This window comes from Natator depressus, chromosome 23, assembly GCF_965152275.1.
Source record: "Natator depressus isolate rNatDep1 chromosome 23, rNatDep2.hap1, whole genome shotgun sequence".
In the NCBI taxonomy this organism is placed as follows: domain Eukaryota; kingdom Metazoa; phylum Chordata; order Testudines; family Cheloniidae; genus Natator; species Natator depressus.
Window position 1 is genome coordinate 5,542,187 of NC_134256.1, and position 16,670 is coordinate 5,558,856.

Genomic DNA, 16,670 nt, shown 5'->3' on the forward strand with positions numbered 1-16,670 from the left:
GGAGAAGCGAGTTTCTGGGGCTCGCACTAAAATAGCCGTCCCCCAGAGCTGCACACAGCGGTGATGGAGATGCCCCAGCAGTGTCCATCCTTCTAGCCCATCCCCACATGGGGCAGGGTCCCTCGTTGCCCCATCCCAGACCCCAGGAGCAATAGGGCACAGCTGGGGTGGATGGCCTGGCTCAGCTCATACCTTCTCCCTGGCTCAGCTGACCCTGTGCAAGGGGAATTTGCGCCGCACCCACAATTTGACCATGGCCTTGCACACATGGGCCACCCAACTCCTGGCTGGAGAGGGGCTCCACCCGCCCCACAGCCCAGCATCCAAGGGTCTGACCTCACAGTCCTCTCAGAAGGGACTTAAAATCACCTTTGTCTCTTCCCAGCGGTGAAGTCACCTGATGCAGCTCTGAACTGCAGGGGCCAGTTCACCACAGAAACAACTTACAGGGGCAAAAACTTTGTGTTCAGAGGGGGAATCACAGCTTGGCGGCCATGATGGGGCTAGTGAGGAGGGTGGAAGAACTCGACAAGGATTTGATGATATTGGGCTTTTGAAAGGAGATCCAGTACAAATCAATGTAAGAGACAATGCTGAGCCATACAGTGTACAGACACCTCTACCAGACAGAGCAGGGAAGAGATTAGCTGCAGATTTATGTAAATTTAGAGGATAGCATTTTGTGGTTGTTGTGGGCTGTTTTTCCAGGTATAGAGAGAGAAGAGGTAACATGTCGCAGTATTATCAAGAAACTGACACGCCCATTTGCTCCCTTTGATATTCACAACTAGCGATGGACAATGTGACACTCTGTACCTCGGGGGAACACCCAGCACTCCCCTGTTCATCTTTATAAAATGATTGTGTGGTATTCAATGCAAAGTTAGTCATGTCGGGTGTCTTCGGAAGGCTCATAATGCACTGAGCATGGTTGTTACAGTAATGTTATAGTGAGGTTATAGGTTATAACTGCACGTATATAGTTATGAGGCTGAAAATGTATCCTCATGGCTTAAAGCGAGCCCAGACAAAAACTCTCCAAGAGCAGAGAGGTAGTTCACAGCTCGTCAGGGCATGGATGGGACAAACCCAGCCCAGCCTCACAGGAACAATGGACACTGGCTTAGGCAGCAACAAAAGAATCTGTTAGACCCTCGAGGGAGTCACCCCCTTCCTTTGGGCAGTTTGGGACTGCGATGAGGTAATGGTCACCTGACTCTGAAGGGCGGGGGGAGGGGGAAGCCAAGAGGAAAGAAAGGGCATGATAAAAGGGAGAGACGTTTGCCATGCTCTCTCTTCCATCCACATCTACAGACACCACCACCACCAAGCGACTGAAGCGCTGATCAAAGGGGAAAGCCTGACTGAAGGGCAACCAGCCAGCCTGTGGTGAGAAGCATCTAAGTTTGTGAGGACATTGAAAGTGTTAAGAGCAGCTTAGAATGTGTTTTGCTTTTATTTCATTTGACGAAGTCTGACTTGTTATGCTTTGACTTATAATCATTTAAAATCTATCTTTACCGCTAATAAATCTGTGTGTTTATTCTATCTGAAGCAGTGTGTTTGGTTTGCAGTGTGTCAGAGGCTCCCCTTGGGAGAACAGGCCTGGTACGTATCAATTTCTTTGTTAAGCTGATGAACTTATATAAACTTCCAGCGTCCAGCGGGCATAACTGGACCCTGCAAGATGGAGGTTCCCAGGATTGTGTCTGGGACCGGAGATATTGGCTAGTGTCATTCGCTTGCAAGTAGCTGGGAGCAGCTTTCATGCCAGGGGCTCTGCGTGAACAGCCCAGGAGTGGGGGTTCTCACAGCAGAGCAGGCTCAGGCTGGCTCCCAGAGTCAAGGATTGGAGTAGCCTAGCAGATCACTGGTCCAGATAACCCCAGAGGGGAACGTCACAGACAATGAACCACAAAGTGCTGCAGCAGAATGTACGTCATTCCACATGAAATATGATTTTAATCATATTCCCAGCAGCCCACATTACCCACAAGCGATGGAGAGGCTGAGAGCTGGACAGACAGCCAAGGAAATCCTACTGCAGGACAATCCATTCCTCGCTCTTCTGCGTTACAGATCAACACCAACAGCAGCTACTGGATCCAGTCCAGCACAACTCCTGATGGGAAGACAACTCAGAGCTACTGTTCCAGCTTATGTTCTTTTCCAGTCTTCAAAGTGGCCAGGCATGTAGAGAGTAGCCAAAGCGCATAAAAAGGCTAAAAGAGCTTTTATAACAGACATCACTCAGTTAGAGAACTGCCCGCTCTAGAACCTGGTGAGCGTGTTCATGTCCAGTTGGGTAGAGAAGAAGGATGGACGTCTCCAGCTGCCATAAAGAAAAGGAATTCAGCGCCCAGGTCAGAGGTGATCGAGACCGACAGTGGAGACGTCAACGGACACCGTCAACACTGACAGTTAGTTCCTCAGCAAGAGCTATCGGCAGAGCAAACTCTGCCAACGGCGGCTGCAGGACAAGACGACGACTCCTCAAGGTTTCCAAACCAACCGCAGCCCATTGCTGCAACGGCCGGCCAGCCTGGTGGCCGAGTGGTTCCGCGTTTGGGTCACGTAACTAGAAAAGGATTCAGAGACGTGACAGCAGGATTCAGAGACGTGACAGCCTGAGCCGCCGTGAACGGCACAGACAGGGTGACGGTGTGAATAGCGTACGTGGTAGGAAGGGAGATGGAATGGGATGTTCAGCTGTATTGCGCTAGGCAGCCACGAGGAGGCGCTGCGTGTAACGTACCGTATTGAAACGAACCGGAGCCGCTGGTGATGTTTTGGGATCCAAGAATGGGCACAGCCCCGGGGTGTGGGCGCGAGGGCCAGGGCCAGCCCACAGCTGGGACAGGGGCATGATGGGCAGCTCCCAGCCCCGCCCGCCTCTGCCAGGCTGAGCCACCGGGGCACGCGCCCACCCTGATGTGGCCCCAGGCGCTGTGGGTGCAGGGCACTGCCAGGTGTATGGGGCAGGGGGGTTCATATCACACACACGGCACCATCCCAGCCAACGCGCACCCCCGCACAACCCACACACAATGCACACCCCACGCACAGAATAGGTACCTGCCCATACTCCCACATGCGCACAACACACATTTCCACAATACCCCCCCACACGCACAAAATGTGCACACCTCCACAACACCCCCCACCCCACAACACCCTCCCACATGCACTTAGTGCACACACCCCACAACATCCCCTATACACACACACACACAACATGCGCACTGCACGCTCCCCCACCTTACACAGACCCACACAACAGGCACACAGCCACAGAGTGGACACCCAAAACAGGCTTCTACACAGCTCTCACACAGTGCACGCACCTCCATACAATTAACACAGAGCATACACCCAAAATATCCCCCATACACCTCTCAGCCCCACCTCCACCCAACCCACACAGCCCCTACACATCACAGGCACCCACAATGGCAAGACAAACACTTGTGCACTCACAGCACGCACACACAACACAGCACGATACGCCCGAACATCTACACAACTCACACAGCCCCCTCCCAACACAGGCACCTGCAAACCCACCCTCCACAACACAACACACACACCCCACATTCACAGAACACAGCATGAAATCCAGGGCCCAGACAGAGCCCAACACGCACCCCCACTCAGAATACGCCACTGTGTATGGACAACACCTAACCCCATGGGACTACGACACACGCATCCCACACGACACACATGCACCACAAACTCTAGTACTCACAACACATGCACACCCACCGTACACCCCATCGCATACAACAGCCCCACAACAGCTACCCCCCACAAAACACACACTCAAGTACCCACAATCCCTGCCACTCCACACACACCCCTGTAAGAAACGCACAACACAGACCCAAGGACCCACAACCCCCCCGCACCACAAAACACAGGTACCCACCCATACATGACACACACACACCCCAGTTTCAAGAGTCCCAGACTGTGGGCTGATTGCCCTGGGTTTCACATGGCCTGTAACTGAAGCCAGGGGCCTGAGCCCAGAGTGGGGGCAGCTAAGTAAAGAGATGATGGGGGACTCGCGGGAAGGGGGCTACCTGGGGTGGATCAGGAGGTGCAAGGGGGCAGGGCTGGGGAGCAGTTGGCTGGTTCTCAAGCCCAATTCGGAGCTCAAGGCTGGGTGGGCGTGCGGGGGGGTGGGCACGCGGGGGGTGGGAGGGGTCGTGCGGTGGAAGAGAGTTGGGGGATGGGTTGTGCAGTGTGTGCATGGGGGGGTTGTGAGATGGGTGTGGGGGGGTCATGCCGTGTGTGTGCATGGGGGTTGTGTGTGGGGGGGTATCATGTAGTGGGGGATCATGAACTGTAGTGGTTGTGTGGTGAGTGTGTGTACGTGGGGGGATTGTGCAAAGGGTGGCATACGATGTGTGTGGAGGGGGTATTGTGGGGGGTGTCGTGGTGTGGGGGAGGTGTCATGCGGTGTGTGTGGAGGGGGTACTGTGGGGGGGTTGTGTGGTGTATGTGTTGGGGGTAACAGTGTATGTGGATGGGGTATTGTGGGTGGGTGGGGGTGTGTGGGCAGGTGTCATGCGGTGTGTGTGGAGGGCATCTTGTGTGTGTTGTGTGGTGCGGGGGTTGTGCATGGGAGGGGGTGTGGGAGGGTGTCATGCAGTGGGGGGAAGTTGTGCAGTGTGTGTGTGTGTGTGTGTGTCAGTTCAGTTCCCAGTGCCCCACATCCCCTAAGCCAGCCTGACCAGGCCTGGCAGGGGCAGCGCCCGTGACCCCAGGATGGGGGAGTAGGGGGGCCAAGGGTCCCATTTAAACCTAGACTCAGGGCAACAGTTAGAGGGTGCAGCCGGGGGGCAGGGCTGGGGGCAGGGGTCACTCAGGCATTTCAGGTCCCCAGCTGCCCAGCTCTCACCCAGGTCCCCGGCAGGGCTCAGGGGCCCACGGAGCTGTCAGCACTCACGAGGCCCACGGCCCGTCTGCTCTGGCCGAGAAGAGGAGCCTGCGTGTCCTGGCTTGAGAAACTGAAGTGGGCAGAGAGGTCGGACAGGAGCTGGGTGTCTGGGAGAGCCTGCTCCCCTCCCAGAGCTGGGGAGAGAACCCAGGAGTCCTGGCCCCCAGCCCCCCCCGCTGAAGTGCTGTGAGCCCCTTGGCTGGGCCATGTTGGGCTGGCACGATCCCAGCTGGGGCCGGCATGATCCCAGCTGGGGACTATGCAGCAAGAGGCAGCCCTGAGGGGCAGGTGGGTAGTGCTGGGCACAGCAGGGCCAGGAGCTGATGACACCCATGGGAGGGACATGAGGCCTGCCCCCAGCCCCAGCAGCCCCATGCCCCTGCACCAGGCGCCCTCTGCCCTTTGACTGAGGAAACCCTCTGGGTGCTGTGCCACCCCAGTGTGGAGCCACGGGACCAGCAGTACGCTGCGCACCCTTGCCCTGGGGGTTCCCCCCTCACTGCCAGGAGGGCACAGTGCATGGATCTCAGCCCTCTGCACCCCTCTCCTGGCGCCCCCCAGCCTGCTCCCCTCTGCACCCCCCTCCTCTGTGCCCTCCCTCCCATTACCCCTCTCCCCTCCTCTGTGCTAGCCAGGCAGCCGGCAGTTCCATCCCACCTGGGGGTGGCACCTGCTAGCTGGCACCCAGGGGACCAGCGTTTGGCCAGAAAACACAGAGGACACAAGCTTGGCCTCCATCCATTGCCTCAGGCCAACGCTGGGCTAGAGGGATCTCAGCAGCCCCCGCATCCAGCTCCCCCCCCACCCCCGGGAACATAGGGCTTGTGTCAACGTTGGCATCAGGGCCACAGCCAGCTTGGCCTTCGGGGCGGTGGTTTTCCCAGCCAATTAGAATAGAGACAAACTGGACCCACCCAGTTCATCCCACAAACCCTCCAGCGGCAGCGTCTCACCCCAGTGTGGGAGGAGACCAAAGCAGGGAGGCCCCCGGGAGTTGGGGGGCAAAGGCCCATGCGTCGAGCAGGGCTAACGAACAGCACTGGGGGGAGAATGGGGCACAACTGATGGACGATTTTATCCTGGAAGTCCAGGGCGGAGCTGATCTGGGAGCAGGGCATAGGTTGGTCGAAACTCTCCCAGTCTCTCCGGCTGCTGCAGTAGCACTGGGGACCATGCCCATTGGAGTTAGGCACCTTTGAGGAGCTGGGTCCAAGGTCACACAGGGAGTCCTGAGCAGGGCCTTCAAACCAGCCCTCCCAAGACCTGGCCTAGCGTGCTAGGCACGTGGCCAGCCGAGGTGGAGCAGCGGGAGGAAGGCGACAAGGAGGAGAGGGAGTCCAAGAACCACACACGCCCTCGGATTTACCGTGTCGGTGCTCTGGGGCCGGAAGCGTCGGCTCTGGTGTTTGTACAGCGCCTAGCGCGATGGGGGTGGGCCTGCTCCACACCCGGCGCTCCGAGGCGCTACCGTAACGCGCCTCCCCACACCAAGTAGGCTGTGCTCACCTCCGGGCCGCTCAGAGGCAGCGAGCGCATCTCGCCCCTGCCCAGCCAGGCCTGCAGTACTCGGCCTTGCTTCCCCCACGCGGATTCCCCTCACACATATGCCTGGGCGAGTCTCAGCAGAAGTTCTCTGTGCACTAACAAAACCAGCCCCTGGCACCCAGCGACGCTGCCCGCTGGGTGCAGACCCACCTGGGGTGGGGCCAGTTGGCTCAGTGCTGGGCATGGGGGACCCAAATGCTTTAGCCAGACTGAGCATCCCAGCCCAGGAGGCTACATACACATTTAGGGCCACAGGCTCCAGGGCCAGCCTCTCCATCACCTTCCCCATGTGAAGCCCCGCAACTCCCAACCAGCTCAGCAAACAGGGTGAGGCACGGGCAACGCAGCCTGGGTGACAGAGCAGGCTGGTGACGTGGGACCAAGGTGTGATGGTGAAACTCACAGCCGGGGGGCAAGAGGCCAGGTCTCTTGGTGCCACTCAAGCTGGGGGCTAATGGCCAGGATTACAAGATGGAGGCCATGAGGTAGGGTGGGGGTTACTGAGGGACCAGGCCTGCTGGTGCCCCTCCCCATGGAGACAACCCTCAGCCTGGCCACCCTTGAGCTGCAGGGAGAGGTCACACATGGCAGTGGAAGGGGACCCAAGGGGGCAGCTGCTGCCAGTTTCCCTGGCACCCCCCACCCCCACCCACCACGATCCCAGCCCCAGCCAGCAGCAGGCCGTGTTATATAGAATATATATTTATGGATATACAAATTTCATACAGTACCAGGATGGATGGATGGATGGACGGACAGACATACAGACACACACAGAGCACTACGTTAAAAAAAACAACAACCAACAGTAATAGTGTATAGGGATGACGAGGACAGAAGCTTCTTAAAAAAAAGAATATCGGGTAGAAATGATTGTTCCTCACAAAAAAAAATTGTAGCAAAATGGTGAACATAATAATAATCGTGAGATGCACTAGTACCTGGTGAGAGGAGGGTGGGACAGGAGGCAGTGCCCCAAGATTCAAGTGTCCAGTCTGGGTCCCTCCGCAGATAACCATGGTGCACGGGTGGAGGGGGAAGGGAAAGAACCACCGGTGCCACACCGCTGGCTCGCCAGACAGAGCTGACCCCGCCCCCCGGTTTGTTCGTCTTGGACAGCCAGAGAAACCAACAGGCTCATGGGAGGCCAGGGTGCCGGAGGAGCCCATGGGTGCCATGGTGGGGACAACTTCGAGGAGTAACAATGGAAGCTCTGGATTTTGAGGATGAGGAACCGGGGAAGAAGAGAGGATGACAGGGGAGCCGGTCCCAGATGACAACGAAGGCTGAAAAACCACAAAGAGCAGCTTGTTCCGAGGTGGGTCCAAGAGAAGCCAGCTGCTCCAAGGGGTGGGAACCCATTCCAGTGTGGATCTAGAACCTGGAAGCTCCATGAAGCTGGGACCCATTCAGATGATGATCTAGAACCCTGGAAGCTCCAAGGGGTGGGAACCCATTCTGATGTGGTTCCAGTTGCACTGTTGAGGATCCAGTTCCAGTGTGGCTCAAGAACCTGGTGGTTTCCTTGTGGGGGGGATCCCATATTGCCAGGGATCAAGAAACTGGCTACTCCATGAGGCAGGTTTCTCATTGAGACGTGGATCTAGAATCCATTAGCTCCATGGCAGGGGAGAGCTTCTATCCCAGTGTAGGTCTAGAAACTGGGTACTCCATGGTGGCAGACAGATCCCACTCCAGTGTGGATCCAGAACCCAGTTACTCCATGGAGCAGAAATCCCAGCCTGGCACAAATTTAGAACCGGATTACTCCGTCAGGCTGGGATCTGGTCTGGTGTGGATCTGGGACACAGGAGTCCCATTCTGCTGCAGATCGAGAACCTGGTTGTCCCACAGGGGGAGGGATCCTGTCCCGTGGTAAATCTGGACCCAGGCATCCTGTGTGGAGAGGACCCCCGTACCAAAATGGCTCTCCGGTAGCTCCGTAGTGAGATTTGAGGGAGTCTAAAGCCTTCAACCAGTCCAACATACCCGCTCGAACAAACCCCACCAGGCTGGTGGGAAATATGGCCTCGGCTGGCCATGGCAGGAGCGGCCACCGCTCCGACGTAGTGAATGTTTACAAAAGTTAAATGCACTTTATTTTTTAATATAAAAGATTCAGCTCGTGGGGTGTTTATCCTCCTGCTGGAAGAGTGATTCAAAAACCAGTGAGACCATTAAATACAGGTGGGGCGAGGCGTGCCGGGGTGACAGTCCCGGGCACGCTGGAATCACGCAGCAGGATTTGCTCCTTCTAAAAATATATATTTTTATATATATAAAAATTCTTTCATGTAAAAAATAAGAAGTCAGGTGAGCTGGTTTGTAGTGTCTAGGAGTGAAAGGTGGGGGACCCATGAAATTCAGGGGGAGTAACTAGGGATGACTTTGGGTTTCATTCGTCAGATTCACATGCAGCCCCATCGGTGCCACTCCGGCAGCCTACCCAGGGCAGAAATGACCCCAATAATCCCCCCTCATGCGTATGGGGAGCTGGCATAAGGGTTCTTATCCCTGCTCCTGGTATAGAGGGCGGATTGGGGGTGTGGCCGGAGCACACGGCACTGTGGCTATTTGCTGCCCCACAAGGGGCGTGGTGGGGACAGACTATGGGAAACCCCAAGACAGGACAGGGGAACAGGGAGCCAGGCCCCAGAATTTTCCTCCACCAAAAAACAGTCAGTGGTTCCCGCAGCGACCGACGGGACCTGGGGTCTGATCAGCAGCTGCCCCAGAAACCCCGTTCCCTTAGCACCAAGACCCCACTGCACTGCATGGCTCCCACACCCTGCTCTGGGAAGACGCTTAGTGTTTCTAGGAAAGGGGGGGGCGGGAGCAGGGAGCAGCTCATTACCTCAAAGCCCATTAATGCCTGCTTTTGTCCTGCCCCCTCTTAGCCACAACAGCTGACACCCCCTTCCTGGGGGGCTAGGAGCTTGCCTGGCAAGAGCCAGATTCCCTTCCCCCCACCCCGAAGTTTGGAATTGTAGTGTTTGGTCATGGGCCCCCCCCAGATGCAGCCTCGGATCCAGCACCTCCCAACTGCCCAGAGCCTTTCAGGCGCCCGCAGCGTCAGGGCCCCCTGGCAGCAGGATCCGGGGCGAGGGCTCGGGGCTCTACACATGTCTGAGAGTTTGGATCTGATGCACTGGGGGCAGCGAAGGCACGGAGGGGCCAAGACCTGGCCCCCCAGGAGGCGGCTCCCTGGTCCCGTCCCGCGCTCCCCCTCTCCCCCCCGCCGAGCCTCTTACAAGTCCAGGGGCTCTTCCACCGGCACCGACTGCAGCTGGGTCAGCACCTTCTCGTCCGAGTCGAGGCCCTCGGGATCCAGGGGGTCGCTGCCTGAACTGCCCAGCAGCAGCCCCTCGCCCTCGGGCAGCAGGAGGCCACTCGGCTCCGTGCCGTCCAGCACCTCCACCGCCCCCTTCTCCATCTCGAAGAGCCCCTCGGTGCCAGCCGCTTGCATCTCCATGCCCGCCGAGCCGGGCCACGCTGCCGGCTGAGGCAGCGGGGACAGCACCAGGCCCTCCTGGGGGAAGTTCGAGAGGATGCTAGGCTGGCGGCCAGCCACACCGTCCGCCCCAAAAGCCAAGGCCGGCTGGCCCGCCCCGGCGCCCTCGGAGTTCACGGGCCCTGGGATGGGGGCGCTGGTGGCTGTTAGAGGCGCCGTTTCTTGCTTGACGGGCAGGGCCAGGCTGCCAGCGGGGGCGGAGAGCACCGGGGACATGAGCATGGTGGCCGGGAAGGTGGCGGTCAGGATGAGCTTGCCCTGCTGGAGCGTCATGCCGGTGAGGATGGTGCCGCCACCCGGCACTGGGTTCGTCAGGAGGAAGTTCCCTGCAGAGGGGAGAAGAGGGGGGCAGGGGGAACCCACAGGCCTCAGATGGGTGAGTGTCATCGTCCCTTGTACAGCTGAGGGGAACAGAGCGGAAAGGACTAGCCCATGGGCACCCAGCAAGTCATCAGCAGAGGTGGCACGAGAACCCAGGAGTCCTGGCTCGCACCCCCTGCTCTAACTGCTAGACCCCACTCTCCTCCCAGAACTGGGAACAGAACCCAGGAGTCCTGACTAGAGCAGGAGGGGCTGTGAGCCAGGTCTCTCGGGTTCTATTCCTACTTCTGCCACCAACCTGCTGGAGGACTTGGGTCAGCCCCTCCTGCTCTCCGTGTCTCAGGCTAAAAGGGGCCAGCCTGACCCTCCACTGAGCCCCAGCCAGCGAGCCCCCAGGCCAGAGACACCCCCCCGCCCCCGCACACACAGCCAGTCCTGTACCTGGACCCGTGCTGGAGCAGAGCTTGGAGAGACATGGGGTCTTGGTGGAAGGACTCAGGGACTCCCCCAACCCCCTGGAACCTTGTCCTAAGGTTCAGCGCCCTTCCCCCCCAAACATCCACAGCCCCAGGACTCCCTCTGCTTCATCGGTGCTCCAAAATAGTCTCCCCATGGGCCCGGGTCCACACCCCCTCCCCCCAGCCTCTCCCCAGCCCTCAGGTCCTTCCTCTAGAACTTCTCTGACCTCCCCCGACCCCGACCTGTGGGCCAGGGGCCCCCCCAGCACACGCAGCCCCCAAATCCACCTGGCCAGGGCACAGGCCCCAATCCTCCCCAAGTCATTCCAGCTGCACTCCCCCGGCCAGGGCAAACGCAGCCAGCCAGCCACTCCCTCCCACCCCCCGCCCGGCACCCGCGGCAGTACCTGGCGCCCCGGCAGGCAGCTGCAGCGTGGTCACGCCCACGTTGGCATTGATGAGGTGTACGTTGCTCTGCCCCACGGTCCCGCCGGCCGCCTGCGGAGCCCCCACCTTGAGCGGGGCGGCGCTGGCCAGGATCTGGATCGGCCCCACCCCCTGCTGCAGCGTCACCACCTGCGACGTGGGCACCACTTGCGGGAGCGAGATGAGCTGGGAGCCCTGGGGCACCGAGAGCAGCTGCGGGGCGGGGGCCCCCTGGGGCACTGAGTAGACCTGGGTGGGTGAGAGCGGCACCGTCTGGGGAGGGGACAGCACCGGGGTGCCTGGGGCCGGCTGGCACAGGGGCACCACTTGGGAGGGGGGCGAGACCTGGGAGATGGGGATCAGGGGCGGGGCGGGGACGTGGACCACGGCTGGCACCGGGGCAGCCTGAGCTGGCCCCGGGATGGGCGAGGTGAGGGCGGGGAAGGACAGCAGGGGAGAGCCCTGGAGGAGCGGGGTGGCAGCCGGGGGAGGCGACGTCACGGGCAGGGCCTGGCCAGGCTGAGAACCGGGCACCACGTGGGAGAGGGGGACGATCTGGGAGCCGGAGGCCACCGGCTGGGGGAGCGCCGGGGCCGGGCAGGGGGCTTCCTCGCCCGACGGCACCACCTGGGGCACTGAGCTGGCCGGCGCGGGAAGCAGCACCCCCTTCGGGTCGGACGCGGCCGGGGGAAGGAACGGGGGCACCTCGGACAGGGCCCCGACCGCCTGGCTCTCCTCTGTCTTCACCTCCAAGGTGCCCGGGCTGAACACCAGAGAGGACAGTGCCTCGCCAGCTTCCGCCTTGATGTCAGGCCTGGCCGAGGCGGCCGGCGGCGACTCCAGGCCAGTGCCAGTTGGGGTCTTGGCCCCCGCCAGGGCGGCGCCATTGAGGAGCACGGGCGGGGTGGGCGCCACAGGGCTCAGGGTGATGGTCTGGCTGTCGCCCAGCGCCAGCCCGTTGATGAGCACCCCGCCTGGCGCCTGGAGCACGGAGCTGCTGTTCAGCAGCATGGCCTGTGGGCCGGCCGTGGTGATGAAGTTGCCGTTGAGCAGGATGGACGAGGCCCCGGCGGGCGCCGGCAAGAAGAGGTTCCCCGAGGCGCCGGCCCCATCCGGCCCGGCGGGCGTCCCCACGGCCAGCTCAGACTCCTCCAGCCCCCGGCTCGACTCGTCCTCCGTGCTGGGGTTCCCGTCCGACTCGCTGCCGGGAGAGAGGGACTGTCAGGAGCGGGGGGGTTAGCCGGAGCTGTCACCCCCCCTCTAGCTGCAGCCTCTGCCCCCACCATAAAGGGGGCTGATATCCAGAGAGTAATGAGAGATAGCATGGCCCAGTGGGTAGAGCAGCCAACTGGGCTTTCAGAGACCGGAGTTCTAATCCCAGCTCTGGCTTGCTAGACGAGTGCCTTCCTCGCCCCATGCCTCAGTTTCCCCACTGTATAGTCAGACTGCCAGCTCCTGGGGGCAGGGCCTGAGCCGGGTTAGGATCTTTTGGGCCAGTGAGTTTGACAGCGTTGAAAGCTCCTGACCCCCCTGCCTCCCGACGGCTCAGTTACCTCGTGACACAAACCTACCTGGGGTCCGCAGGCTGCACAACAAGTGGGAAAGTTCCCCAGCAACCCAACAGTTCCCCACCCCCCCGGCAGAGTCCCAGCAGGACTGATTCCAGCCAGAGGGGGGTCCTCCAAGCCCACATGGCCAGAGCTGGAGACTCCGCAACTCTACTACCTACATCACAGGCCATGAACTAGATCCCCAGCTGGGGTCAATCATCCTCGCTCCATTGGAGACTCTGGGGCCGCGCTGATTTCCCTCAGCCAAGGCTCTGGCCCCACAGATCTAGGGAAGGCAGCAGAGATCCAGCGCTAAATTCGTTTCGCGGTCTCAGAGTCGTCACCCCCCCACCCCCAGCAGTCGGGCATCGGCCTCCCCACACCACGCGGCAGCGATACAAGGAGCTGCGACAGAGATCCGGCCGTCCCAGGCCACGTCTCCAGCCCCGCGGGTTTGCACCAGGCCCCAGCCTCGCGGGACCCAGCTTCCCTAGGCCCCAGCCGGGGGAGGACACCAGCACAGGCTGGAAGGTGAAAACACCAGGATGCCAGAGAGCTGGGGGTGGAGGAAGGGGGGTCTCACATTTCACAACAAAGGGAGAGAGTTGGGAACAGCCCCCGTTCCCCTCATGGGGAGAGATGGAAGACACCAAGTCAAGACACCTCCCCACACACTTCTTGTACTGAGGGTGTATCGGTAAGGGCCTGTCCCCCACCACCACTCTTCCCCCGGGAGCGGTGTGGGGAGGGGGCGCTTCTCTTGCCATGGGTCCCAGCACTGTGGGGGGATGAGTTGGGTGCATATGGTTTGGGGGTGCACCTAGCTCTCACTGCAGGGTCCCAGCACTATGGAGAGGTGGGTTAAGGTGTGCATGGTTTGGGGGTGCACCTTGCTCTCATGGGGGGAGTCAGAGCATTGTGGGGGATGGGTCAGGGTGCATCGGATTTCAGGGTGCATCTAGCTTTCTCTGGGGGCTCCCAGCACTGACTCCTGACCCTGTAGGAGGAGGTGTCTATGAATATGTGGGGGCTGCCAACACCTCTTATTGGGGTTGCTGGCCTGTCCCTGGAGAAAGATGGGAGGGGTGCATGGGGTTTTGGGGTGCACCCTCCCAGCTCCTCTCCTGCCCAGGGGTGAGATCTGGGGAGGGAAGCTGTCCCTCTTGCTGAGTGGTCCCAGTCCAAAATGGGGTCTGCCTGGGTGATTTGGAGGTGCTGTTACAGGATGCTTCCTGTGTCTATTACTGGGTGCCCTCCTGCTGCAGGGGCTGTGTTATTTTGGGGGGTCCCTCCAGAATCCTGGGGCTCCCCATCCCCTCTCACCAAAAGAGATTCTTCCTTTCCCTGGGGACACATCTTCGAAGTTCCTATAGGTTCTTGGGGTCCCCCTTTTCCTGCAGCAGGATGAGATATTGGGGTATCTCCTCACATCTAGCTGAGGATGCCTGCAGAGGGGAGGTTCCTCTTGCTGGGGTTCCCTTCACCCTATAAGGGGACGCCTGCAAGAGGTCAAGGTCCGTCCTCCAACCTCCTTTGGAGGTCCCTGCAGGGGGTGCCTATGGGATCCAAAGAGGGGGTGAATAGGACTGAGGGGGCATCCTTCCAGGGGGAGCTGAATAGGATCTTTGGGGTGTGTAGGATCAGGTTGGGGTGCTTGCAGGAGAGGGCTGTATAGGATGGGGTGGCTGCGTAGGAGAATCTGGGGTGTATAGGATCTGGGGGGGCCCCCCAGAGGGGAAATGTATAGGTTCTAAAAGTTGTAGGCTCTGGGGGGTCCTAGCAGAAGAGGGTGTATAGAATCTGGGGCTGTCCCTGCGGGGGGGGGGGGGGCGTGTATAGTATTGGTGTGTAGGGGGGGTGTCGTTGCAGAGGTGTAGGCTCTAGGGGCTGCACAGGATCCAGAGAGGTCCCTGAAGAGGGAAGATGTACAGGATCTCGGGAGTACAGGGCCTCAGAAATGCCCGCTGCAGAGAGGGGGCTTTACAGGCTTTCGAAGTGGGGGCGGGAGCGAACAGAGTGAGCTGCAAAGTCTCGGGGGGGGGGTGTTTCTCTCATGGGAAGTGGGGGTGCTGCATGGGAAGTGTTCCCTGCAAAAATTTTCCCGTACCGGGCTCTCAAGGGAGAGGGTGTCCCGCACCCACAGAGGGAGGAGGTTCCTGTGCGGGGCTCTCGGGGGAGGGGAGCTCTGGCCAGGCTCTCAGGGGATCCCTGCAAGTGTGGGGGCTGTCGGCGGGTGGGGGGGATACGGGCTCGGGTTCCCCGCAGAGGAGGGGGGGCTGTCCGGGCTCCCGGGGGGGGTCCTTGGGTTCCCTGCAGAGGGTGGGGGGGCTGTCCGGGCTCCCGCGGGTGGGGGCCTCGGGTTCCCCGCAGAGGCTGAGGGGACTGTCCGGACTCCTGGGGGGGGGGGGGGAGGGGCTCGGGTTCCCCGCAGAGGCTGAGGGGGGGCTGTCCGGGCTCGCGGGGGGGGGGGTTCCCCGCGGGGGGGGGGCTGTCCGGGCTCCCGGCGGGGGCTGTCTGGGAGCGCGGGAGGGGGCGGGTTCCACGCAGAGGCTGGGGTGGGGGCTGTCCGGGCTCCCGGGGGGGGCTGTCTGGGCGCGCGGGGGGAGGGAGGCGGGTTCCCCGCAGAGGCTCGCGGGGGGGGCTGTCTGGGCTCGCGGGAGGGGGCGGGTTCCCCGCAGAGGCTGGGGGGGGGCTGTCCGGGCTCGCGGGTGGGGGCGGGTTCCCCGCAGAGGCTGGGGGGGGGGCTGTCCGGGCTCCCGGCGGGGGCTGTCTGGGCTCGCGGGGGGTGGGGGGGGCGGGTTCCCCGCAGAGGCTGCGGGGGGGGGGCTGTCCGTTCTCCGGGGGAGTCCGGTCTGGAGGGGGGGGTCCCCTCCCCCCTTTACCTCTTGCTGGGGGTGCCGGCGCCTCCCCCGCTGCGGTCCCGCTGCCGCCGGTTCTTGAACCAGTTGCTGACCTGGGTGAGCGAGAGGCCGGTGTCGCGGGCCAGGCGCCGCTTCTGCTCGGGGCTGGGGTAGCGGCTGCGGCCGTAGGAGTCGCGCAGGGCGGCCCGCGAGCGGCGCTTGAAGCAGTACACAGTCTCCTCGCCGTCCCAGATGGTGCTGGGCAGCGGGAACTTCTTGCGCAGCCGGTACTTGTCCACCGCGCCCAGCGCCCGGCCCCGGGCCGCCTCGGCCTCGCGGTAGCGGGCGCGCAGGTAGAGGTCCTGCAGGAAGGGGTGGTGCGGGGCGGCGAAGGGCCGGCTCTGCACCAGCCGGTACAGCTCCCCGAAGTCGCCGCGCTGGAAGGCCAGCAGCGCCCGCGCCTTGGCCAGGCTCTCCCCGCCCGCCGCCGGCTCCGGCTCGGCCGGCAGCGAGCCCAGGAAGCGGCCCAGCCGGCCCGGGTCGCCGGCCTGCAGCAGCGCCTCGCACACGCACGACACTTGCTCCGGGGAGAAGCGCGGCGGGGCCGCCGGCGGCGGGGAGCCCGCGGGGGGGGCGGCGGCGGCGGCCGGCGGCGGGGAAGGGGGGGCGGCCGCTAAAGTTGGCAGAAGTTGGCGGGACTCGCCCGCCGGCGGCGGGGGCGGCTGGGGGGCCCCCCCCGGGCCGCGGCCGGGCGCGGCGGGATCCGCAGGGAAGGAAGCCATGTTCGGGGCTCGGGTGCCTCCTTCCCCGCCCTGCCCCCCCCCCGCGTCCCCTCCCCCTCTGTTCTTCTTCCCCCCCCTCCCCGCGTCGCCGCCCCCCAATCCTCGACCCCCCTCCCTCCCCAGTCCCCCCTTCTCACTTGCCCCCTCCCGCCCCTTCCCCAGCCCCCCCTCACTCCCCGGGCTCCGCCCCCTGCCCCTCGGCTCCACCCCCTCTTCCTCCACTTCCAAAGCGCCAGCCTGGCTTGTCCCGTTCACACACAAAGGGAGCGTCGCCAAAAAACAGCTTCCTTCC

At 61.8% G+C, this 16,670-nt stretch overlaps 1 protein-coding gene across 1 annotated transcript; it reads right to left on the reverse strand.

Annotated features, from left to right (window-relative positions):
* Positions 1–7,215: 7,215 nt before the first annotated feature.
* Positions 7,216–16,378, reverse strand: SIX5 (SIX homeobox 5). The gene is made up of 3 exons (XM_074937951.1): positions 15,639–16,378; positions 11,188–12,407; positions 7,216–10,327 (listed from the first exon to the last, which is right to left on the reverse strand). The coding sequence occupies exons 1-3, from the start codon at positions 16,376–16,378 to the stop codon at positions 9,738–9,740; spliced, it is 2,550 nt and encodes an 849-aa protein (XP_074794052.1). The 3' UTR covers positions 7,216–9,737.
* Positions 16,379–16,670: the final 292 nt, after the last annotated feature.

What these genes read in the sequence shown, in the direction of transcription:
- SIX5 (XM_074937951.1), bottom strand. Translation starts at nt 16,378, where the DNA reads ATGGCTTCCTTCCCTGCGGATCCCGCCGCGCCCGGCCGCGGCCCGGGG. An exon ending in GCCGGCACCCCCAGCAAGAG is followed by an intron (nt 12,408 to 15,638) that starts GTAAAGGGGGGA and finishes CTCTCCCGGCAG; the next exon opens with CGAGTCGGACGGGAACCCCA. An exon ending in GCTGCCTGCCGGGGCGCCAG is followed by an intron (nt 10,328 to 11,187) that starts GTACTGCCGCGG and finishes TCCCCTCTGCAG; the next exon opens with GGAACTTCCTCCTGACGAAC.